This window comes from Acinonyx jubatus, chromosome X (genome assembly GCF_027475565.1).
Source record: "Acinonyx jubatus isolate Ajub_Pintada_27869175 chromosome X, VMU_Ajub_asm_v1.0, whole genome shotgun sequence".
Lineage (NCBI taxonomy): Eukaryota > Metazoa > Chordata > Mammalia > Carnivora > Felidae > Acinonyx > Acinonyx jubatus.
Window position 1 is genome coordinate 14,705,377 of NC_069389.1, and position 24,874 is coordinate 14,730,250.

Genomic DNA, 24,874 nt, shown 5'->3' on the forward strand with positions numbered 1-24,874 from the left:
AGGAAATGGGGGCAAAAATGCTTTAAGACAAACAGTTATCACATAAAGCCCCCTAATACATAGGGTACAAATAGTTTCAGGTAAATAATACAGTAGAGCATAGCACACTCTTAGGTATTTGAAATCGTGACTCTGTGCAATCAGAGGTTATTCTGTGTTTGTTGTTCAAGAAGACCTGTAAGTCAGTAGTACATTTTAATAGACTGAACTCAAAGGATGGATGAGGTGTTAACTTTGTAACATTTCGAGAGCTACAGGATAATTACCTATTAAATACATTTCTTGGGAGCATTTCATTTTCCAAGTGAAGTATTAACTCATCAGACATGTGCACTGTATTAGGGTTTATTAAGCCATTCATGTTCAAAATATGCCCAGATGTGAATAGATTTCAACTTCGTGTATACTAACTAAATTGTTATTAAACTGATGGTTTTATTAGCATAGATTTATTTACTTGTGCTGTGAGTCTTTACTTGGATATCCATAAGTCCTTTTGTCAGCCTCACTTTTAATTCCTTAAAAGACACAAATGTGCTTTAAGTCATGAATCTTTTCATAATAATTTGGAAATTATTAAAACATATTTCTTCATTTTCCAAAATAATCTCTCCAATTGCTTTTCAGAGCTCCTTATGGAAAGTCCGTAGATATGTGGTCAGTGGGCTGTATTCTTGGGGAGCTCAGTGATGGACAGCCTTTATTTCCTGGAGAAAGTGAAATCGACCAACTTTTTACTATTCAGAAGGTGCTAGGACCACTTCCATCTGAGCAGATGAAGCTCTTCTACAGTAATCCTCGATTCCATGGGCTCCGGGTAAGAGGCTTTACTAAAACTCCAGATGGAATCAATATAGCAGTATTTAAATCATTGTTCATTACACAATGGAATGCTAAGCCATCCACTGAATACTATTCCCTTTCCCATTACAATGTTTATAATCCCCATTATAATATTTTTGAAACTTATATAATATTTGTGAATTTTTTAAAGTAGTCTGAAAGTGGAAATTGCTAATGTTTTTCCTAATTTATAAGCTCCAAATTTTTAAAACCTCTTCTAGCATATGCATTATTATATTCTAAACTTTGGTTATCTCAGAATGTTTGTCTACAATATTAAGCATCCCCCAAAGATATACAAATGTGTAAATGATTCTTATTTACGCAAACAAATTTGTAATGATTTGAGGAAGACTATGAGTACCTGCATTGCACAGATTTGAAGGTTGTGTTCTAGCAAGTATTTCTTGTCTGTCTGTTGACAGTGAAACATCACATCTTCTTTTCAAACTAGTCTATTGTCTTGGGCAACCTTTTCTAGACTTGCTAACTTTTTACAAAGCTTGTTTGTGGAGAATATGCGAAAAAGGGTCTTCAAGTATAAACTTTCCCCAGATGAGAGACCGCCAACTTGCAGAGGCACCTTATTAGAGTAGTGTGTTAGAGGCTGCTTCTCTCTTCTATCCACCCCAAAAGCTCCTTTGTAAGTTTTCAGCTACTCAGGGCTGACATGCCAGTTGGTGACCATTGTGACAACTATAAAATAAGCTTGCCACCACTTCCTTTCTTTCTCTCAAATGCATGATTCTCAAACCATGTTTCCTTGATATTTGCACAGCGCTTCCTTTTGTCCTTTGACTTTCTGGACCTTGGTTCGTTTCACTTTGAAGAGCACCCCTCCTCGCACACGAGCGCCCGACATCATACCCGCTCCTGTGAGGCTCATTGTGGAAGAAATGAATGAACAGAGCATATACACTTCCTCATCTCCTTTCTGCTTTCTCTTCTCTCTCTGTCTCTCATATGTCTGAGTTCTCTGAGGCAATTTTCTCTTTTCTCCTTTTATTTTTGCTTTTGTGAGGTGAAAATTAGCCAAATTATAACCGTTAATTGAGGATGCAAATACTTCAACAGTTATTGAACATTCGTTATACTAGATGCTGGAAATAATAAATAAGACTTATCCTCAGTCCAGTAGAAAGTGAAATCTATTCAGAAAAAAAGTCATAATTCACAAATTGCTGTTTTATTGAGGATACATCCCAACTCCTTCCTATAGTCCATCTCCCTTGCTTGATCCGTGCCCTTCTAGATCCCTGACCTCAGCTCATACCTTTCTCAGTTCTCCTCTCTCTTCAAATTCTTACCACGCTTGTCTTTCTTTCTCTTTGACTTCTGTAAACATTTTAAGATTTTTCCAGCTTCGTGAATTTGGGATTTGTGGCTCCATCTGGGAAGGTGCTTCTGTTGTGTGGCCCCTTCTCACTTTGTAAATCTCAGCTCCAAGAGTGCCCCTTCTCTCATGCCCCCAACGTACTGCCCCTCCCTCTTCCTAGTGTCTCCCATAGCACACAGTCATGCTGTTTTCCCTCCTAGCACTTATCTTCCTAGGATGTAGTCGTGTTGTTTGCTTGTTAATTATTATCTGGCTAGTTCTCAACTACTGGAGTATAAGCTCCCCAGTGGCAGAAATTGCCTATTTTATCCCCGTATTTCCAGCACCTATAGCAGAGCCCAGCACATCTTGTTAGGGACTGAGTGAATATTTGATCAGTCGATGGAGCCAGTTTGTGTCATCACATCTCAAGCTCAACTGTATTTCCCTTCTCTCCATCTCTAATGCTTCTTTTGCCCTTAGCATCTGTTACCTGCACTGTTGACAACCATTCCTAAATGCGTCTCTCCGGCTTTCCGTCTTCCCGTCTCCCCTTCAGTCTTTTTACGTTGCCTTTGGAAGAATCTTCCCTCAAGCTACACATTCAGTTCTCTCTCCTTGGTGTTAAGAAGCCTATACAGGATTGCTTTCATTTAAACTCCTTAGGGTAGCATTAAGAACCCCTTGCTCTTAGCCCTCCAGCCTTGTCTCCAACTCATTTCCACCACTGCTCCCCACTTGTCAGCCATATTGAACTTCTCGCCAATTCCTTGACGTGTTGCTTCTACAGTGCTGTATTTTTATTTCTGTGATGCTCCCAGTACTTGCTCTACTTCCTACACAGCTCTTCCTCCTCCCTCCCCGAGACTGAGGTCAAGTGTTTTCCCTACGGGAAGCCTTTCTAGACTCCCCCAGGGAGTGGATGACTCCCCATTCTGTACTGCGGTAGCACTGTGGTCGTGTCACCTTTGTAGCATTTGTTGCAGTTGCTTTTAAATAGCTGTTTTCAAAAACAAAAATGTATCTTCACTGACCTGATGAACTCCTCGAGGAAACGAACTCTCCCATCCACCATCATATTCACCACACATCTACCATAGTGCCTACAAGGTTGAATGGTATTGAACGATTGAATATTTGACCTCGGGATTTTAACATTAACTTCTGGAACATCAAGCTTGGCCTGCTGGCTGCCTGGTCTTTGCCTGGTTAAAGAGGCTCCTTGCTGGATTTTCCAAAGAGCGTGTAAACAGATGTGTCATGGTACCTGGCCTTAATAACTTACAGACTAGCTGAAGAATTAAGATGTTTGTGCATGAAATAATCGGAAAGCAGCATAACTTATAATAAAGCATGGTATATAATAAAGTACCTCATTCTTACTGCATTGTACTGTTTCCTGATACATCTCTCAAGATAGTTGAGACCATGAGAGTATTAAACATTCTGGCAAGTTAGAAATCATAGTTGTCTGGATTCACTAGAGAAAGATGTATGGAAGATTTGAAATTTGTAATGGATACTGAAGAATGAAGAGCATTTGGATTAGATAGGCCAAACGAAGGATATCTTTTCCTCATTTGTGTGTGGTCCTTTTTGTTCACAGACCTCCTCACTATATAGTATCTGTAAAATGCTAGATAGCACATGACAACACTGCTTATAAATAACCTTCAGAGAAATTGCTGCTTCCGTGACATTTTTAAATAAACCTTAATATTTTTATAATTTAGTCTGAAAGTGTTTGTGGTGTTTTAGCTAAATTAGCTTAATCTTTTTGGAGGTTTAGCAATTTGAGGGAAATGTCATTTTGTTGGAGAATATCTGTGACAGATAGCTAAGCATGTAGGGCGTGTGACCTGTCACTTCCTTGAAACAAACTCACCAGTGACCAGTCTGCTGTTACTGGCATTTTGATTCAGTTGTGTAGAGATGGGAAAGCCGGCAAGATATTGCTCTAATGGTATGCTTTATTTTGAAAAAGTTAGCAATTGATGTCCCATAGTCTAGGGCATAGACTCTTGGAGTTAGACTGCTGGGGACCAAAGCCCAACTCCATATTTACTACATGAATGACTTCGGCAAGTTTCTTGTGCCTGTGTTCTTCATGTATAAAATGCTGATAAAAAAAGAAGTACTATCCGATGGAGCTGTTGTGAAGATGAAATGTTATATGTAAAATGCGCATACCAGTGCCTGGTACATAGTAAGTGGTCAGGAAAGAGGTACTCAAATAGGAAGGAAGGGAGGGAGGGAGGGAGACTGGCTACTCATTGGGATATAATTTAAACTTCTATGGTTGGGTTTTGGTTATTTATGGAATTATCACATGAGAATAGATTTCATTCAAAAGCACATAAAGTAATTTTTTAAACTTAGGAGTTTGGTCATTTTTTTATCATAATATTTTTGATACCTTTTGACTCTGCAATAATTTTCTTACCAGTGAAATGTTACTTCTGGAGAAAAAAAGGGATATCTGGTAGCATAAGATAGACCTCATAAGCAAAATATTAGCTAAAATGTAGCAGTACCTAGTTGTTTATCACAGCGTGACAGGTGTGTCTCTCTTTGGGCTGATATTCAATGTTCCAACAACATCCACAAGAACCTCTGTACCTCTCTTGAGAGAGGTGCCTAGGTTCAGAAAGAGTGTGGGTTTGGATTACAGCCCTGGGTGCAAATATTAGTTCTGCTTTTTAATTATGTAACTTGCCTTGAACCAGTTATTTGAACTTTGTGAGTGTCACCTTCTTCATCTCTAAAATAAGAATTGCTAAAATGCCTTGTATAGCATCACTTCCCTCCGTAATCACTTATAGGTTATTGCCTGTGTGTCTGTGTTAAGTTCATGTTATTCCTTCCACTTCCTCTATCTGGGGTGCTGTCCTACTTTTCTCTGTCCTCCCATTTTTCTTATCTTTCAAAAATTACTTCAAATATTATCTGTGGATTCATTTTTTCCTCCAGCTGCAAACCACCTTGGTCTCTCCTTTCTCTGAGCTTCAAATAGAATTTTTGGCTGCACATTTCAGTGCTGAGTGCTGTTCCAGCCAGACTGTGGGTTGCTTAAGTACGAGGTTTAGGTCTGACCCATATGCTGTATCTCCTGCCATACCTAGCACAGTATGCCATAATGTCATAATCACTACTTAAGTGCCTTGTTTGAGTTTTCCTCCATAACTAGTCCTCCCATCCACTTATTTTAACATGTTTACAGATTCCAGTACTTTGAAATGTTCTTATGTTGGTATAAAGGAAATATGTATTGAAAGCAAAGTAGCCTTCCCATTGCAAGAGAGTACATGGTATTGGGCTCTAATACTTTCTCATCCAGTCGGATATTGCAGAATGTGAGGTGGCAGAGAGGACAGAGCACCTAAATAAATGTGACTTCTTCCCTCATTTTATTTAAAAATTCATTTGTTAACTTAGGAGCCTCTTTGCTTTCTGTTCCAACTTATATAAAGGAAGGAATTGAAAACAGGTCATTAAAAGAGTATTTTAAAAGCAATGATAGAACGTGGGTCCAAATTCACTATTTTTATTTCTGTGGCCTTTCAGGCCCTGGCCTCTCTGCCTTTTCCTCTTTTTCTTTTTCTTTTTTTTTTTTAACTTCTCTAATTTTCAGGAGTAAATGATGTTGTAAAAAAGGCTTAAGAATTGTCTATGTAAGCAAATTCTGTATAAACTATATTGTAACTAAATTGTATAAACAGACAGTACTGTATAAACTGTATAAATACAGTCTCAAAATTTTATAGTTAGGTTTATTTTACATGCTTCATTGACTAGATTTAATACCGTCTTTCACCTGTGAATTTTCCCATTATTTAGCACCTGGTCCTATTAACCCATACCTCAAATACATAGACACAAAACTAATAGATAAAATAAACTTGACTTTGGCACTAGGGCAGAAACTCCTGTTCTTTTGCTGCCTTTGCCGGTGCTCACAGCACATGCACACACATTCCCTTCTCTGTGCTAACTCTCCTCTTGTGTCATTCTTACAGTTTCCAGCTGTTAACCATCCTCAGACATTGGAGAGAAGATACCTTGGAATTTTAAATAGCGTCTTACTTGACTTAATGAAGGTGGGACAAGTTGATGTCTCTATAAAATGTCTTTTGGTTTGTGGGGTTTTTTTTTGTGTCTGCACGTTACCGGAGCCTGCTTTTGTGAAATACCATACATTTTGTTAATAGTGCATAATAGTGAATCATGGGGGACTATGTTATGTTAAAAACATGCAGTTTATTTAAAATAGCAGCAGTACCCGGTATTGTAACTTTCCATCTAGACAGGACCATGAGATACCTCAATCGTATGCCTAAAATGGGTAGAATAAAAACAATTTAATTTTTTTTATGTTTATTTATTTTTGAGAGAGAAAGGAGAGAGAGAGAGAGAGAGAGAGAGAGAGAGAGAGGGAGAGAGAGAGAGAGAGAGAGAGACAAACAGAGCATAAGCAGGGGAGGGGCAGAGAGAGAGGGAAACACAGAATCTGAAGAAGGCTCCGGGCTCCCAGCTGTCAGCACAGAGCCCGATGCAGGGCTCGAACCCACGAACCGAGGGATCGTGACCTGAGCTGAAGTCGGACACTTAACCGACTAAGCTACCCAGGCGCCCCTAGAATAAAAACAGTTTAAATATAAATGATAAATAATGTAAAAATTTATTCAGCATTGAAGAGCTGCTCAGGCATAAAGTTTCAAAACAAATTTTAAAATGAATGTTGAAAGAAAAGAAGTTCTGACTTTTTTAACGTGATCTTTAAGGCCTCTCATAAGATGATTTTGTCAGTGAACATAGTTCTGCCCTTTTTCAAATTTGGCCTCTTCTGTCCCTGATGGAGAGGCTCTTTCTGACCCTTTTTGACACAGCAGGATCACTGCTCCTACCACACCTGAGCATGCCTTCTCATGCTTGCACCCCTGTCCCGAAGGTTTTCCTGCTCTGGACTCCTGGAAGCATTCTCACAGTTTTTTGTTCAAGGTTTTCTTCCCCAGTAGACAGCCCCTTGAGCAAGAACTAGTTTCTCCTATTTCTCTAGCTTTCATTGCAGCCAGCCAGTGCATAAGCAGGTGCTGGTTGTTTGATAGTAGACCTTCAAAAAACATTTGTTAATGGATCATTTTTATTTTATGCCCATTTACTTAATTGTTCAAAATCAGAAAGATTACACTGTGCATAGTCTTTAAAGGTATACTTAGCACAGTTGAAAATTGCTGAGCAGCATTCTCAGAACTTTGCTGTGCTTTAAATTATGTTCATCTCTCTCCTAAGGAACACTGTACAGACTGGTGTGGGGGCTGTGGGGTGGGGGGCATGGCTTTTGGAAAGGCCACATACCACATAACCTTTTGTAGAGATAATATTCATTAACTTATAAAGGCTTTCAAAAATCTCATAGTGAAGAAGCATTTCTGTCTCTCTCAACATTTCCCAAATTTAATTAAATGCTGAATACTTAAAAAAACAAAATACAACTCTACAGTACTGCTGTTCTTCTGAACACCGATTGAGAGATGCTATTAAAAAGATAGCCCTCAAGTCTCTTTCACGTTAATTAGGCATAAATTGTCTCTTAAATCAGTCGGATTTTGTCAATATGTTCTTTGACACAATCAGTATTTATTTATCAGGGCTTAATGATTTGGTAACTTAAAAAATGTAAATAGGGGGCGCCTGGGTGGCTCAGTCCGTTAAGTGTCCGACTTCAGCTCAGGTCATGATCTCGAGGCTCCTGAGTTCGAGCCCTTCATTGGGCTCTGTGCTGACAGCTGGGAGCCCGGAGCCTGCTTCAGATTCTGTGTCTCCCTCTCTCTCTGCCCCTCCCCCACTCATGCTCTGCCTCTGTCTCTCTTTCTCAAAAATAAACCTTAAAAAAATTTTTTTTAATAAAAAAATGTAAATAGGATAAAGTAGAAGAACTGAATTAAATATAATTTCATGTTGTCTGGCTTTTGTCTGTTTTTTTAAAATAATTGAACTTTGTTAAATCGTTACCAAATGTAATTACCAAATATTCGTCTGGTACCTGTTAAAATATAGCAGATAAAAGTACAAAGGAAACCTGAATCTTTCTGTATTTGTACCAATTTGTAAGTTAAACAGCCCAATTCCTGTTTATTTAATATGTTTAGCCTCAGATTTCTTTAACATTAAGTAAATATTTTTATTGGAATGTATATTCATAAGGTATGCAAATTATGTATACATTTCGGTTATTTTTTTATAATGTAAACATATCCATGTAACCACATCAAGATTGAGGTATAGAAAATTATTAACACCCAGAAGCCTCTTCATGACCCTCTCCCTGGCTCTATACTCCTGCCCCTCCCCACTCTTGAGAACCATAATTCTGAGTTCTTGTAGCAAAGAATGATATCACCTTGTTACTGAGTATTATATAAATACAATTATTCCTTTTGTCTTTTAGCTATTTTTAAAGTGAATTTGACAAGTAAATAACGTCATTTATCCTTTCATGAAGACCTATATTCTCTATGCTGTTCCCTAAAGCAGATTTATTCATTTTGGCCATCTCATCCTGCATCTGTTTATACCTATTAGCCATTTTAGGGGAGATACAAGTTACCAGAATTAATCTAACCTAAAATAATTTATGTGGACTCTATTTTAGTTTTTAAAAATGTTGGGGTTTTTTACCCCCAAATACTGAGTTTTGAAACTATTTACTCTGTAAGTTTTATACTTTCTTGTTGATGACCTCTTCCTTTTGGGTAATTTGAAAATTAACAGCTGTATTTATAAATATAAAATTTGTTCTTTGTGTGTATATGCAGTAATTTCTACAGTTGATGATCTTAAAATAGTATGTTGGTGCTAGTAGATATTTGGTTTGTGAAAAGTCATATGTACTTCTAATTGAAAATACTGCTCAGGAGCCAACTTCGATGTTAACTGTTTTAACTGCCAGTGAGACCAAAATCATTTTATATACCTCCACAGTTTTTGTATTTTCTGAAGAAGAAGAAGGAATTGAGATAATTGTAGAATTGTGTCTGAGTTAACATGAATGTCAATCCACTTGCATGTAAGCAGTGGTGTGGGTTACTAGAATCTTTTGACCCAAAGTGAATGTTTCAGTGTGTGATAGGATCAGAATTCAAATTTTCTGTGGTGCTAGGTTAAAGACGGTTGTCTGAAATTGAATTTTGGCTTACTGGAAGCAAATCTGAGTTTGCTCTCACTGTTCAACAGTGAATCAAGAGAGATTAACTGTGGGAAAAACCAATGAAAGTAGCCTAGAGATGGATTTGGGAATGCTGGAATTTCAACATTCTTCCCGTATCTGAGGGAGAATGCTGCTGCTGAAATTTGCTATAAGAATGTCATCACAGCAAATTCCAGTGTACTCTATTGAATTGTGTTAGGTATTATGGTTTATGTTTTATGTAATTGCTTAATTTGCCAACAAAAATCAGTTTTTATAATGATTCACCTTTTAAAAGCTTGTCCAATTACTAATTAGATAAATAATATTAGAAGGAAGCATTTTAGTTGTTAAAACATCTATGTGCAACATAAAAGGGTTAGCATACCGAAATATGTAAAGAACACTTACAAATTAAGATAGATGTACAAATAGAAAAGTAAGAAAAGAAGGAATATACATAACCAAAAAACATAAAAATATTCAACCTCATTAGTAATCACAGATGTAAATTAAAACAGCTATGAGATACCACTTAAAAAATTTTTTTTAATGTTAATTTATTTTTGAGGGGGGGGGGGCAGATGGAGACACAGAATTTGAAGTAGGCTCCAGGCTCTGAGCTGTCAGCACAGAGCTTGACGTGGGGCTTGAACTTACAAACTGTGAGATCATGACCTGAGCCAAAGTCAGACACTTAACCTACTGAGCCACCCAGGTGGCTCTAGATACCATTTTTTAAATCTAGTTTACAAGTACTTAAAATAAAAAAAACGAAAAAAAGGATGATGCCTATTGTTGATGCAGGTGCCAGGAAATTGGTAGATTCTCACATGCTGAGGAGTATCGTTTTAGACAACCTCCCTAGGGGTTGATTTGGCAACACATAGAAAATAATCCTTAAAAGTTTGCATAGTTACCAATTCCATCTGTAGGACTGTATCCTATGAAAGAGATCGTGGATGAATGCAAGGATTTCAGGTGCTTATCTTAGCATTAATTATAATAGTGAAAAAGCGGCAGCCATCTAAATGTCCAATAGGAGGAGACGAAATAAATGATGGTACATCCCATCCATACCATAAACTTCTTCAGTCATTTAAAAACATTGTAAAGTTATTTGTTGCAGTATTGTTCATAATAATAAGATAAAAGAAGCAACCAAAATGTTTATCATTAGGAAATTGATAAAAACAACCTAAGGTATATCCATAGAGTTAAAGCTTTTAACCGATATGGAATGACCTCTTAAGATCTAACGTCCATTGTAAAGAAAGCTAAGTATAGGCCATTGTGTGTCTGCTACTATTTGGGTAAAATAAAAGGAACATATAGAGATACTGTGTCTATGGAAAGGATGCACAAGAAACCAGTAACATGGGCTGCCTCCCAGGAGGGGGACAGGAGAAAAATGAATGTATATTCTTTCATGTGAATATATATATTTGCAAAATATACTAAAAATGTTTAAATTATGTTTTAAAGAATGTTTTTTATTAGTAATTGAAAAGTGCAGGATCCAAAACTTATATGTATAACATGAGCCAGATTTTATTTAAAAAATATGTATGTATGATATTCAAAACAAGGGCTGAGAAGGCTTATTCCCAGAAGACAATAGTAAAATTAATTGGTAATTTAGATAGATAGATTTTTAAAAACATTTTTTGGACTAAACTGTGTTTGCTAGATATTCTGCAATGACCATGCATTTCTTTTATAAGAAAATAAATAAGGTTTTTATTACAATTTAAATTTGACTTTATAATGTTCTTTTAAATCCTAACTTTATTTCCTAAGAATTTACTGAAGTTGGACCCAGCTGACAGATACCTGACAGAACAGTGTTTGAATCACCCTACATTTCAAACCCAGAGGCTTTTGGATCGCTCCCCTTCAAGGTCAGCAAAAAGAAAACCTTACCACGTGGAAAGCAGCACTTTGTCTAATAGGTAAATATTCCCTTTTAAGGAAATACAGATGCAGCGTTGGTCTTACACGTAGGTGGAGGAGGTGGCTGCTTAAATGATGCAATTAGAGAAAAGAAGGAAAGCCCTCTTTATTCAAAAATATCTTCCTTATGCTTATTACATGATTCAGAACCACAATTAAAGAGTTGTGTGGGTCTTAAAGACTTTCTTAACCAAGTATATTATGGAAACCTATGCATTTTCTGGGAAGATAGCATGGGTTAGCAACTAAGAGGATTTCTAGCTTCATGAGCTACAAGAGTCTGTGTATCTGGGACTCAGGTGTGATGCTTGGAGGAAAAAGAGTAGGTGAGGGTAAAGGGATCTCAGGGAGAAGAGGATGCCAAACACAAGTGGGTAGGAAGTCACCTAGGACAGTCTTTGCAACAGAACCAAGTAGGTTTTACTCTATTAGAAGGGTCTTGTGTTTTTGTTGCTCTTTTGTTTATTTTTTATTTTTCATTATTATTTTTAAAGATTTTATTTATTTTTAAGTGATCTCTACTCCCAACGTGGAGCTCATACTCCTGTCCCTGAGATCAAGAATCGCACACTTTTCCAACTGAGCCAGCCAGGTGCCCCTGTCGCTCTTTTAATCGTTGAGTTGAAGAGTTCTTTTTTCATAAGAATAAGAATATGGAAATAGTAAAGTCAGTTTGGTAGATAGTGATTAAAATTGGTGCTTCTTAAAATAATTTTTTTTTAGCATAATCTTTAAAAAGAAACTATTTTCCGGGTGTCATGGGGTAGGGAGTTAGGGTGGGGATAGCTTCCTTCCTCTCCCAAGAAGCTGGTCTTGTCATCTGGTATTGTTCAGATTCTGGAAGATAGGAAATAGTTTATCTCATCTACTGTCAAAAGAGAAACAGAAAATGATAATTCTTAATATGAAGCTTTTTGAATATAAATTTTTCTCATTTTACTGCAGTTTTCTCTCCACATAGAACAATTGTTCTTAATCTATTGGAATTTTGAAAGTCCCAAACCTGCTACTTTTTCAAGATCTGTGAGCATATCCATGAATTGGCAGTAACCACTTATCCTATATTGTTCCCCATCCCCCCCACCAAGGAGACCTGAGAGCAGATTCAAATTCTGTTTAATCAAGTTTGTGTTCACTTTGTTGTTTGTTTCCATGAGATTTTAGCACACTAAGGAATAATACTCATCATTTAGTTGCTCCTTTGCATTTAGGAAGTTCACATTATGCCTGTGTCTTATCTGGGATCACTCCTCATTCAGGTGCTTTTGTCTTTCTTCTACCTTAATTATCACTTGATTCCCCTAGTTTACATTTTCAAAGAAAAAGGACCCCAATGATGTAAATTTCAGTAGACAGATGATAAATTTTTGCTTCATGCTATAGTAATTAGTGGTATAACCCATACCATGAAAGGGGGCCTGTGTATTCGTCCTCTCATGGCCTTGAGAGATCCCCGGTGGGGATCCGAGGCTGTCCTTGGGAAACCCCTTTAGGAATCTGTCCAGGAGGATGTGTGTGGTGATGAGGATATGGTTTATATGGGTCTTTAAGGAGTTTGCCCAAATCTTCTTTTGAGGTAGACCAAAATAGAAATTAGCAGTAAATAAAATCTCTGGAAGAATTTGGTTTTTTTGGATCTTAACATTGTATAGAATTTTAAAGAAAAGGGCCTAAGTGGTTTCTCTAGGAATGATCTCAGCTCAATTTGCGTGTATCTGGAAATGTCCTTTTCTCTCCGCTTGTCTATGGTTCATATTTTCACTATGGAATCCCTTCTTGTTGGGGACACTAATTCTACCCAAACCATGGCTAACTCGGACTTCCCAGCACTATTGTAGAGGTGTTCACAGCATCATAGCACATTGGCTGCCACTTATGCATTCCCCTGCCTCGTCCCCAAGACACATTGACACACCTTGTCTTCTGTTGTCCAAGTTCATATCTCTGTAGAAAAGGCAGTGGACCCATGCATTACCTTGCCCCTGCCTAAGTCTCCTTCAGACTGTCCTGAGCTTCTGCTTCCCTTGGACATGATGGGATGGTACTTCAGTCTGCCCTGCCCTCTGACTACTTCTGCCTCACCAACCTTCTCCATAAAAATGTAGCTTTGCATCTTTGATGTTTATTTTGAAAAGTTATTTTAACTAAAGAGATTATCCTGCCAGCCATCTCAGAAGGGTTTATATATAAAATCCTCCTAAGTGCTTGGCAGTTTAACACAGATTCCTTACAGTTGTGTGCCAAAGAGATCTATGGAATTTTCGGAGCAGTTTTTTATTGTTGTGCTTTGGCAGAACTCCAATTTGAAGACGATTTGATGCCCTTTCTACTTGAGAATTATGTGCAAAGCTCAATGGCTTCAAATTAATACTAAGAGAAGCTTTCAGCATAGCAGTTTAGGCTCTTTGTACTTTTATGGTAAACCTAACTCTTTCATAAATGTTTCTACCATAACATTATAGCCTTCCTTTTCACGTTAGAAATTGTATCTTACATTGCTATGAATAGATTCTTCCTAACATGTAGGTTTATGCTGTACTTTGAGAGCAGTGTTTTCCAACAGTTTCAAAAAGCTCTAGCGGTTGTCTTCACTGTTCTCACTCCTTTTCTGGTTTTCTTTGGAGCTTCGGACATTGCCCAACATCTGCATGTGTTACCTCTGCTATTACCATCTTTAGGCCTGAAGGAGAAAGGGGAGGAAGTAGGAGTATGAGAGCCCAGGGCAGCTAGGCAGAAGGATCCATCCCATGAGAGCTATAATTTGGAGAGACACAGCTGTGATCTGAGTTAGGGTGTTGATGCTGGGAAGGGGTAGGGAAGACAGCACCCAGCCCCTTGCACTGTTAAGCCCAACTGGGAGTTAGGTGGCAAGGGATCCGGGATTGTGCAGTAGGCAGCATTAGACTTCTAAGGCCTTGCATGGGGCAGAGAGAAATGGAGAACAGATTGGAGGTTGGGTAAATGGAGGATAACCAACACACGTAGATCTATTTATGGGTTAGACTATTTGTGTATTGTTGTTTCGGTTTTTGAAAAGTTGCTAAGATATTTTAGTTACCAAGATATAAGTTGACAAATGACACTGATGGTTTAAAACCTGATGCCTTTAGGATATGTTAACTGCCCCTTATTGATCTGGGGATAGAGTCTGTTGACATCATTTAATAGAAAGTGAAATTTTCATTTCTTTATAATTTCTTTGTAGATCTGGGATCTGCTTTTGGCGAATTTTTTTAAAGATTTTTTTAAAGTTTATGTGTTTATTTTGAGAGCACACATACAAGCAGACAAGGAGCGGAGAGGCAGAGGGAGAGGGAAAGGGAGAGATAATCCCAAGCAGGCTCCACACTGTCAGCACAGCTCAAAGTCACAAACTACAAGATCATGACCTGAGCCGAAATCATGAGTTGGTCACTTAACTGACTGAGCCACCCAGGCGCCCCTAGTTAGCTCATATTTAAGGGACCTTATTTTCTGCTGCAGTTCTTGTGACTGAACTGGGAGAGATTAGTGAGTGCATTTAGGAAATGAAGCCTTCTACAACTGTTCTAGACTTGCTTGATATCAGATACCCTTTTTGTTTTTTGTTTTTTGTTTTTTGTTTTAACACTCTGAAAGGTGGGAGGACAGGAAAAAAGCCCTTAACCTTTGATGCCTGAGCAGTGGATTCTCTGGGAAAATGGGAAGGCGTAGTTTCACAGATAACCATTATACAGACAAAAAATTTGACTTTTCTTCCAGTTATTATGTGATGGGAACAAAACTCCCCCATATCACACCATCTTTAGCAATAGCAATATTTGCAGCAGAATTTCTGAATGCATAGTAAAAGGGAATTGTGTAAATTATTTTTCATTTAAAAACATCCTACCTTAAACTATAATTTGATTCTTTAAATAGTTACAGTAGAACAAGCTGAACTTGCTGTGAGGTCAGTTTCAGCTTTCCAATGGAGGACAAGGTTTTCCTGTGGATTCATATTTTGTATTTTAAGCCAAATAGGAAATGAAGCTTTAAATCCTAAAGAAGGTCTCAGTCGGTTTGGAATAATGACATGTGAGATGATGAAGAAGAGAATAAATTGTGTCTTCTGGAGAGAAATTAACTCTCCAGATCCCTGTGATCCAGTTGGAGACACGTTTTTGTTTAGTGTACAAGGAGCTATCTCAGTACCCCAAGTATTGCCACTTCTCTAAAACAAACATTGATCATCGTGTTTTCCAGCAAAGTTTACATTTCTTTTTAGAGTGTTTATTTTATTGAGTATATTGCAAGAATTTTCAGTCTTTGATGATACAGACTAAACACAAGAGAGATACTGATGGGGGTGCCTGGGTGGCTCAGTCAGTTAAACGTCTGCCTCTCGATTTCAGCTCAGGTCATGATCTCATGGTTTGTGAGATCCAGCCCTGCATCAGACTCTGTGCTGACAGTGTGGAGCCTGCTTGGGATGCTCTCTCTCCCTCTCTCCCTCTGCCCCTCCCCCACTCTCTCAAATAAATAAATATTTTTTTTAAAAAAGAGATATTGATGTCTGTATGTGCTGTTAGTATTTATGTCTGAAGCAGGCAATAAGTTTTACAGATAAAAAGGATGGAACATCATGACCTTCAAATCTAAACGTTGCCTCTGATATTCAAGCAGACAAAGAGTTACAAAGAGTTTGTTATAGTTTAGCTCTCTCCCTATCAGGCATCTTATAACAAACACTCATGTGAACACCAGTATAGCAAAACCATGTTTTCCCAGATTATCAGTTAGAGGAGGTTGGCAACAAGTTACTTGACCATTTAAGGATGCCAAAATCATTTCATCAGGACCAGTGCTTTGTTGCAGACTGACTTGATGTAAGCAGCTTTCTTCTTATGGTTACTTGTGATTTGTTGACACGTTTGAGTGAGTTAACGTTTTTAGTCTTTGAGGTGTTTTTTTAAACAATACTTTTTGTGTGTGTTCTATTGAAGGAAACTGATGTATTTCTTTTGTTTTTAACATAGAAATCAAGCCAGTAAAAGTACTGCTTTGCAGTCTCACCACAGATCCAACAGCAAGGATATCCAGAACCTAAGTGTGGGTCTGCCCCGGGCTGACGAAGGCCTTCCCGCCAATGAAACTTTCCTAAACGGAAATCTTGCTGGAGCTACTCTTAGTCCCATGCATACCAAAACCTATCAAGGAAGCAGCCAACCTGGGTCTACCAGCAAAGATCTTACCAACAACAATATACCACATCTTCTCAGCCCAAAAGAAGCTAAGTCAAAGACAGAGTTTGATTTTAATATTGACCCGAAGCCTTCGGAAGGCCCAGGCACAAAGTACCTCAAGTCAAGCAGCAGATCTCAGCAGAACCGGCACTCATTTATGGAAAGCTCTCAGAGCAAAGCCGGGACGCTGCAGCCCAGTGAAAAACAGAGCCGGCATAGCTACATTGACACTATTCCCCAGTCCTCTAGGAGTCCCTCCTACAGGACCAAGGCCAAAAGCCACGGGGCTTTGAGTGACTCCAAGTCTGTGAGCAACCTTTCTGAAGCCAGGGCCCAAATTGCAGAGTCTAGTACCAGTAGGTACTTCCCATCCAGCTGCTTGGACTTGAACTCTCCCACCAGCCCGACCCCCACCAGGCACAGCGACACGAGAACTTTGCTGAGCCCCTCGGGGAGAAATAATCGAAGTGAGGGCACTCTTGACTCCCGCCGAACCACAACCAGGCATTCTAAAACGATGGAGGAATTAAAGCTGCCAGAGCACATGGACAGCAGCCATTCCCATTCTCTGTCCGCACCTCATGAATCTTTTTCTTATGGGCTGGGTTACACTAGCCCCTTTTCCTCCCAGCAGCGTCCACACAGGCATTCCATGTACGTGACCCGGGACAAAGTGAGAGCCAAAGGCTTGGATGGAAACTTGAGCGTAGGGCAAGGAATGGCGGCCAGGGCCAACAGCCTGCAGCTCTTATCACCTCAGGTACAGCTTAGGACCTTGACTGGATCTGTTGGCTCATCATGGGAAGGTGGTGCAGGGGTGTGAATGGGGTCAGTGCAAGTTTCCCTACTGTAGGAGCTTGTGCTTTTTTGATAAAATGCATTTAGGGAAGCGATACTTAAAGGACTGTTTTAAATAATTAGTTATTTAAGCCAATTGTTGAGTACTCAAGAGAACTGAAAAAAAAAAAAACAAACCGTGTTTTTAGAAATTTGCTTCTATTCTTAAGTGTTCCTTTCTGGCATATTTTGTTGAGAGAATCCTGTTTTGATTTATTACAGAACTCATCAGCTATATGGGTTCATTTTTAATTTTCTCAAAATTTAGTGTGATTTGTGGAGATTTTCTTCAGTCTCTCCAGACCACATTTGCTTAAAACATACCCTTTTTACTTATACCTTACTCATTTTCACTGAATTGAAAAATTTCAATTTTTTCTAGAACTGTAGGTAAATTTGACTTCAGACCAAGATAAATGTTAATTTGCAGTCTTTTGGATTTTTTGTAAATCTCTAGGCAATATTTTTATCATAATGCTTCCTCCATCTTACTGATTTTCAGACTCTAGAACTGTTGACACTAACCTGCTTAAGAGAAGTAGCATTCTTACAACAGAACACATGTTTTTTCAATTATATTTGCATGCTATGAAACATTCATCTGCATCAAAGAAATGAGAGTAGAGATAAGCCAATATCGGAAGGAGAAAAGCGTTTCATGGAGGGAAAGTACTGTACTCCCCTTTTAGAAGATGTGAAAGTAGGTTCATCAGCGTGTGTCAGAACTCCAGAAAATATGGATGGAATATATAATGGGGGGCTTAGCGAGATGGGTGCTGAAGGTGGGGTGGAGATTGTCAGTAAATGAGCAGTCTGCATAGCCAAGGGCTCAGGCTGGGAAGCCAGGCCGACCTGAGTTTGTATCCTCGTTCTGCGGTCTGCTTCAGACTGTCAATTTGGGAAAGTGATATAATCTCTCTTTGCCTCAGATTCCTCATCTGAGTGGTGCCGTGAGGTTGAAACATGGTGTATAAAGCACCGTGTCCAGTGGCTGGCACAGAGTTTTGAACAAATTTACTTGTTGCTGCTTCTGTGATGGTGGGACCTATTTTCTAGACATTTAACACTGTCTCTATTCTGGGTGTTCTCAGACACTCAAAAGAGTCTGAGGTAGGGGTTCTTGCCCTTGAGAAACTTCTCTTCTTTCAGGGAAGATTAAATTATACATAATAACAATGAAATAATTAAGAAGCAAATTACTATGGCACTGGCTATAAATAGGAGTTGAGAACAGGAAAAGATCACGAACAGGAGCAGTTAGAAATGGCTTTGGGAGCAACTAAAGGTCTTGCCCTGAGCTAAGATGTAGAGAGAAGTTTTTGATGGCTAAAGAATGAGGATGTGTTCAAGTATATTCTTTTTCCTTTGTTTCTTTTACATTTTTTTTTAATTACTTTGTTTAAATCCACGTTAGCATATAGTGTAATAATGGTTTCAGGAGTAGAATGAAGTGATTCATCACTTACATATAACACCCAGCGCTCATCCCAACAAGTGCCCTCCTTAATGCCCCTCACCCCTTTAGCCCATCCCCACCCAGCACCTCACCAGCAACCCTCAATTAGTTCTCTGTATTTAAGAGTCTCTTATGGTGTTCAAGTATTTAGTGACCGAGGCACCATGATAGGCTCTCCTGAGAAAGAGGAAAAAGGTATGGTCCCTGTCCTCTTGGAGTGCATGTTAGGGCACACTTGCCAGGGATCAGTCATGGCAATAACTGTGAGGCTGTGTGCCCGCACTGTGCTAGAGGTGAGTGTGCCACGCACAGGCACGGCCCAGTTCAGGCAGGGGTTGTGGAAGGTTCCCAGGGAAGGTGGCATCTGAGAAGAGATTTCTGGGGCTTACCTAGGAGGAGAAAGTGGAGTTGATGTTAGGAAAGAGGATGGAAGGGAAGACAGAAAAGACAAAAGCTAAGGGACGTAAAACAGCATGGTGTGCTCTGGGGATTGCAATTTGTTCCATATTGCTGCAGTGAAAAATGCAAGATTTGAGGTGGCTTTTGCAATAATTCAAGTATGAGGTGATGGGAGTATGTTCTAGACAAAGTCACTGCAGTGGGAAACAGAAATCATGGGTCCTAAGGACTCCTCAGAAGTACATGCAACAGGATGTGTGAATTGAAGGATTAAATACAGGAAGAAGGAAGCCTTCGGGCTCCTTACCTAGGAACTCCTTTTCAGAGTAGGAGAGAGGACTTTTTTATTTTTATTTATTTTTATTTTTTGTTCTTAATGTTTATTTTTGAGGGAGAGAGAGAGAGAGACAGAGAGAGAAAGAGTGTGAGCAGGGGAGGGGCAGAGAGAGAGGAAGACACAGAATCCAAAGCAGGCTCCAGGCTCTGAGCTGTCAGCACAGAGCCTGACATGGGACTTGAACTCACTGACCGCGAGATCATGACCTGAGCTGAAGTCACACACTTAACCAACCGAGCCACCCAGGCGCCCCAAGAGAGGACTTTTGAAGTCACCTAATTCAGTCCCTTCACTTTGTGGATGAGTGTGCTGAGGCTCCTAGAAGTTAGATGGGTTGCCCAAGTTTACCCGACTAGTCCAGGGCAGAGCTGGGATCATGAGAACAGTGTCTAGGTCCCAGGGCCAGCATTCTTAGCACTGCATCGTGCTGACCTGTTGAGGCTGAAGTGACCCTGGGCCCCTAAGCAAAGCTGTTCTGCATGAGGTTGGAAGGACTGGTGCCCAGGTGAGAGGGGGAGCAAGAGATGCACACTTGCACGTGGAAGAGATGGCACGTGGTGGGAGATGCCATGATTGGAGTCAGAGCAGTGGTCAGAGGAGTCCACCTAGAGAGAACCCGTAGGGCCTAGAAAGATCTCCAGAATGTGGCAGCTTCCCCTAGACGTTAGATGGAGGTCAAAACCAGGTAAAGTGTGTTGGCACTAAGCATAGTGTAAATAGAGAACAAGTAAGAAAAACAGAAAGCTATAACTTGGAGAAAAGACAAATGGAGTGGTTCTCACAGTTCCAGAACAAACAAACAAAAAACCCTGACTTTGTGAACCTGGTGGAGATGAGCTAATTATGAATGGTTACTGTGGACTCAACACAGATCCAACTGTTACAGAACTTTAACTCCAGTTCAGGAGGTACAGTGCCAACCTGCAAGACAGTACAAGTTTAAAGGCACAAAGATGGCAGATGGCTTGACAAGTAACTAAAGCCATGAGTAAACAATGGGAGTTGCTCTCTTACAAAGTATTGCGGCCACCTACAAGAGGAAGGGGACTGAACTGGCACTGTCACTTAAGAGTTTAGGTTAGATGTAAATCATTTGTCTTCTAAAATACTTTTCTAGGGGCTTCTGGGTGGCTCAGTTGGTTAAAGCATCCAACACTGGCTCAGGTCATGATCTCACGGTTTGTGGGTTCGGGCCCTGCATCAGGCTCTGTGTAGACAGCTCAGAGCCTGGAGGCTGCTAGAGATTGTGTCTCTTTCTCCCTTTGCCCCTCCCCACTTGCACTCTGTCACTCCCTCTCTCTCAAAATTAACATTAAAAAAATAAAAAAACTTTTCTAGAGGACTTTGTAAACAATACAGGTGATAAAATTCAAAAGAGATCTTGTCACAAAGTAGGAAGAAGGGCTACATTGGATGATTTTCCTGCCCAAAATATTCTTTCATAGTATATTTGGGGAGCAAGGGAGACAAAGACCGAGAGAATCCTATTTAAAATTCAAGTAAAGTGTTTTTGATACATCACGTAAGGCTCAAGATAATACTCTGTGTGTGTGTTGTGCAAATACACAATGCAGCCAACTCCTCCTCATGGCTTGGTAATTTTGTTCCTTAATCTTGTTTTCTTCAAGGGTGGAAAATGCTACTTTTCCCCTCAGTACACACCATTGTGGACCAAGGCTGCTCTTAGCTTGTGTCTCACTTCCTTGAGAGAAATAGGTAGTGTCTCCTGAGATGTGTGCTGTCATGATTATGATTAAGAGAATACACGAAATACAAATACCGTTATCGTACGGAAGATTAAGAAAATTTAAGTACATACATTACAGTAGGTAGGAAATTTTAAGCCCTATTATTAAGTGCTGATTCTATTCCTTGATATATCCAAAGAATATTTGATTTTATCTGAATCTGCCATTTAAGTTCTTCATGAAAAATAATTTTGGATCTGCTAGAGAAATTTTGGATTAACTAATAGAATCTCTAATTAGAGTGCTGCACAGAAACATGACTAGATATTGGGAAGATAATTTTCTTTGTTTTTAATAATTAATTGAACTATTTTCAGCGTAATTCTTTCCCTGCTTGCCTTAACTTTAATGAGAATTTCACTTTCCATCTGTGTGACATTTGTTTGAATTATTTTACATTCATCAGATGATTCACTCTTTTATGGGACAATTTGTGTTTTAGCCAACTAACATTTTTTATTTTAGCTGGTGAAGGTAGTAATTATGCCAAATAAAGCCCATGGCGAGTTAGGTGATTTTCATCCCTAGGAACAGGACACTCTTATAAATCCTTTTAAATTTGACTTCCAGCCTGGAGAACAGCTCCCTCCAGAGATGACTGTGGCTCGATCTTCCGTTAAAGAATCCTCCAGAGAAGGCACCTCTTCATTCCACGCAAGGCAGAAGTCTGAGGTCTGAATTCTCCACAGTTGCTAACTTTTACCCTAAAACTTGTCTGTAAAGAGTGGTCATGTGACTTCATTACAGCCTATCTTTTCAAATTTCTTCAAATTTCTTCATAGTCCTTCTCCCACAAATAATGTAAGGGCTTATAAAGTTAAGTAGTCTTCCTCATGCCATAATTCTGAGTTCTCTTTAAAAGATGCTGGAGTAAGTTATGGATCAATTAGGCACTGTTGTAAGTTCATAGGCCAAATCATCATCGCTCTGTTGTTACTTTTTATAAACCTGTTTCTTGTCTCAGGGTGGAGCATATCATGACCCCCACTCTGATGATGGCACCGCCCCCAAAGAAAATAGACACCTGTACAATGATCCTGTTCCGAGGAGAGTTGGCAGTTTCTACCGAGGTAAGCCCAGCCCCTAGCACCCCCTGGGGTCCTCTCTCCCTTCCCCCTCACTACACCTCCAGCCCATGGCCTCCACAACACTTCACTGCCCCGACTTCACGTCAGTGCCATTCTTGTCTGCACTGTCGCCTTCCAACACTTCTCTCTGCTTTGTGTCCCACTGTCTTAGTTCAGGCCCTCATGGCTTCTGAGTTAGGTTCTTTGTGTAGCCTCCCACCTGATCTCCCTGTCTCCCAGGGTTGCCATCAAACCAGTCCTTGGAATGATCCACTTGAAGCTGTGTTCTGACCATACCACTCATTCATTCAATTAAGTCATATTTATTGATGTCACCTCTGTACCTGGTACTGTTCTAATTTAGAACATGTCAATGAACAAGACAGCCAAAGGTCTCCACCTTCACGGAGCTTACGTGAGAATGAGGAGAGAACCACACTAAATGTAATAATTATGTAGAAAGTAAAGGGTAATAAATGCTGCAGGGGGAAAAATAGAGCAAGGCAACTCATTGCCTGCCCCCACCCCCCGCCCTGCCCCCAGGCCTCTACCTCTTACCTGCTAAGAGTCCTCTGGTGGTTTCCCATTGACATCAGAACAAAATGTGAATTCCCTAAGATGACTTTCCAGACATGCCATGCCCTGGCCCTTGCCATCCTCTCTAGCTGCTGCTCCTCCATCTTGAAACACACTCCTCCCCGTGCTGGGATTGCTTGTTCCTATCCCTTTAAAGGTCCTCCTTTGAAGTCCTCTGTTGTATGATGTCTTCCCTTTCCACCCAAAGTCCAGTGTGTTCTTCTCTGTTCTACCCATGGTTCCTTGTCTAGGCCTCTAACATGACACAGACTACATGGTACTGATTCTTTGTCTACATTTCTCTCTCACAAGGTTGCAAGCCCCTTTATATTTTCCTCTTTTACCCTCATTGACTAGCACACTGCCTAGCAGTTTCCAAGTATTTGTTGTTGTTGTTGTTGTTGTTAATAAATTAAAAAAATGTTTTCAACATTTATTTACTTTTAAGAGACAGAGTATGAGTGGGGGAGGTGCAGAGAGAGAGGGAGACACAGAATCTGAAGCAGGCTCCAGGTTCTGAGCTGTTAGCACAGAGCCTGATGTGGGGCTCAAACCCACTTAACCATAAGATCATGACCGGAGCTGAAGTGGATGCTTAACCGACTGAGCCACCCAGATGCCCCTCATAAATGTTTGTTGATTGAATGAAAGAAAATCTTCAAGTGCACTTGCACAGCCTTAAAAAGTATACTTCGAGGGGAGCCTGGGTGGCTTAGTCAGTTGAGCATTTCTGCTCATGCATTTCTGAGCATTTCTGCTCAGGTCATGATCTTGCGGTCATGAGATCAAGCCCCAAGACAGGCTCTGTGCTGAGTGTGGAGCCTGCTTGGGATTCTCTCTCTCTGCTCCTCCCTCACTTGTGTGTGCGTTCTCAAAATAAATATTAAAAAAAAAATGCACTTTAGGGGTGCCTCAGTGGCTAGTCGGTTAAGCATCCACCTCTTGATTTCAGCTGAGGTCATGATCTCATGGTTCATGGGTTCCAGCCCTGTGTCGAGCTGACACTGACAGCGGAAGTCTGCTTGAGATTCTCTCCTCGCTCTCTGCCCTCCACCTCAAAATAAATAAATAAAAACTAAAAAAAAGTTTTTTAAATATACTTTGATGGTTAACTGGCAACTAAAACAGATGCTTTGGAGGCTGTATGGATTTAGGAGATGTTGACAGAGAAAGGGATCCTCTTTGAAGAGCTATGCAGTAATAGAATGAGAGCCCCTGCAGAGCCCTAGCCCCTAGTGGGGAGACTTAACAGCAAGCCCAGGGAAGGGGCAAGGTCCTGGGTGTTCCAGAGGCTCAGCTTCTTAAAGCCTCCAATAGTCATCATGACCTTCTACAGTTGCCCCCACCCACATCTTTTGGCTTCTCACTATGCTGTTGATTTGGGAGGACAGCTGGAAAGGGGCAGGAATTGGGGGAGAACACAGACAGCTGCTTGGTCATTTTAACTCAAAACCTGAGCTAAATAAATGTATAGAAGTGTTATTTAGGACTAAATGTATGTTGATTAGGCTACTTGTTCCCTCCCACCTCCGCATTTGAAAAGAGCATAGGGCAATAAATATACCTTTAATGCACTCTGTTTTTTCTCATACTATGATTACTTTAGAATCTTAAGGGTCTAAAATTTTAATTCAGGTTAAAGTGAGTTAAAATATTCTAGTGTATATGAGCAAATGCCTTTTCTTCTTTCACTGTAAGTTTTACTTCCAAAATGGACCATACCTTTGTTATTTCTATAGGTGTCTGGGGTATATACTTTAATATAAAATGTTCACAAAGTTTTGATTAATTAGGAAAGACAGTTTTAGTTTGATTGCAAGTAAATTAAATTGGTTCATATCAGCAAATCCCCTCATTTGTCTTCCTCATAATCTACTTCAGGGTTTGGCAGGTAGAACTTTTTTTTTATTTTATAAAGTCCAGAAATAAAAGGAAAAGATTTAACTAGGTGAA

At 39.7% G+C, this 24,874-nt stretch overlaps 1 protein-coding gene across 4 annotated transcripts in view; it reads left to right on the plus strand.

The window, feature by feature from the left end:
* Positions 1-24,874, plus strand: part of CDKL5 (cyclin dependent kinase like 5) — a 196,711-nt gene that overhangs the window by 148,597 nt on the left and 23,240 nt on the right. For all 4 annotated transcript variants that reach the window (XM_027054643.2, XM_027054640.2, XM_027054644.2 and 1 more), the window contains exons 9-14: positions 628-817; positions 6,175-6,255; positions 11,145-11,296; positions 16,295-17,261; positions 21,849-21,950; positions 22,243-22,348. In XM_027054643.2, coding sequence (XP_026910444.1) covers positions 628-817; positions 6,175-6,255; positions 11,145-11,296; positions 16,295-17,261; positions 21,849-21,950; positions 22,243-22,348 — 1,598 coding nt within the window. The remainder of the gene's footprint in view (positions 1-627; positions 818-6,174; positions 6,256-11,144; positions 11,297-16,294; positions 17,262-21,848; positions 21,951-22,242; positions 22,349-24,874) is intronic.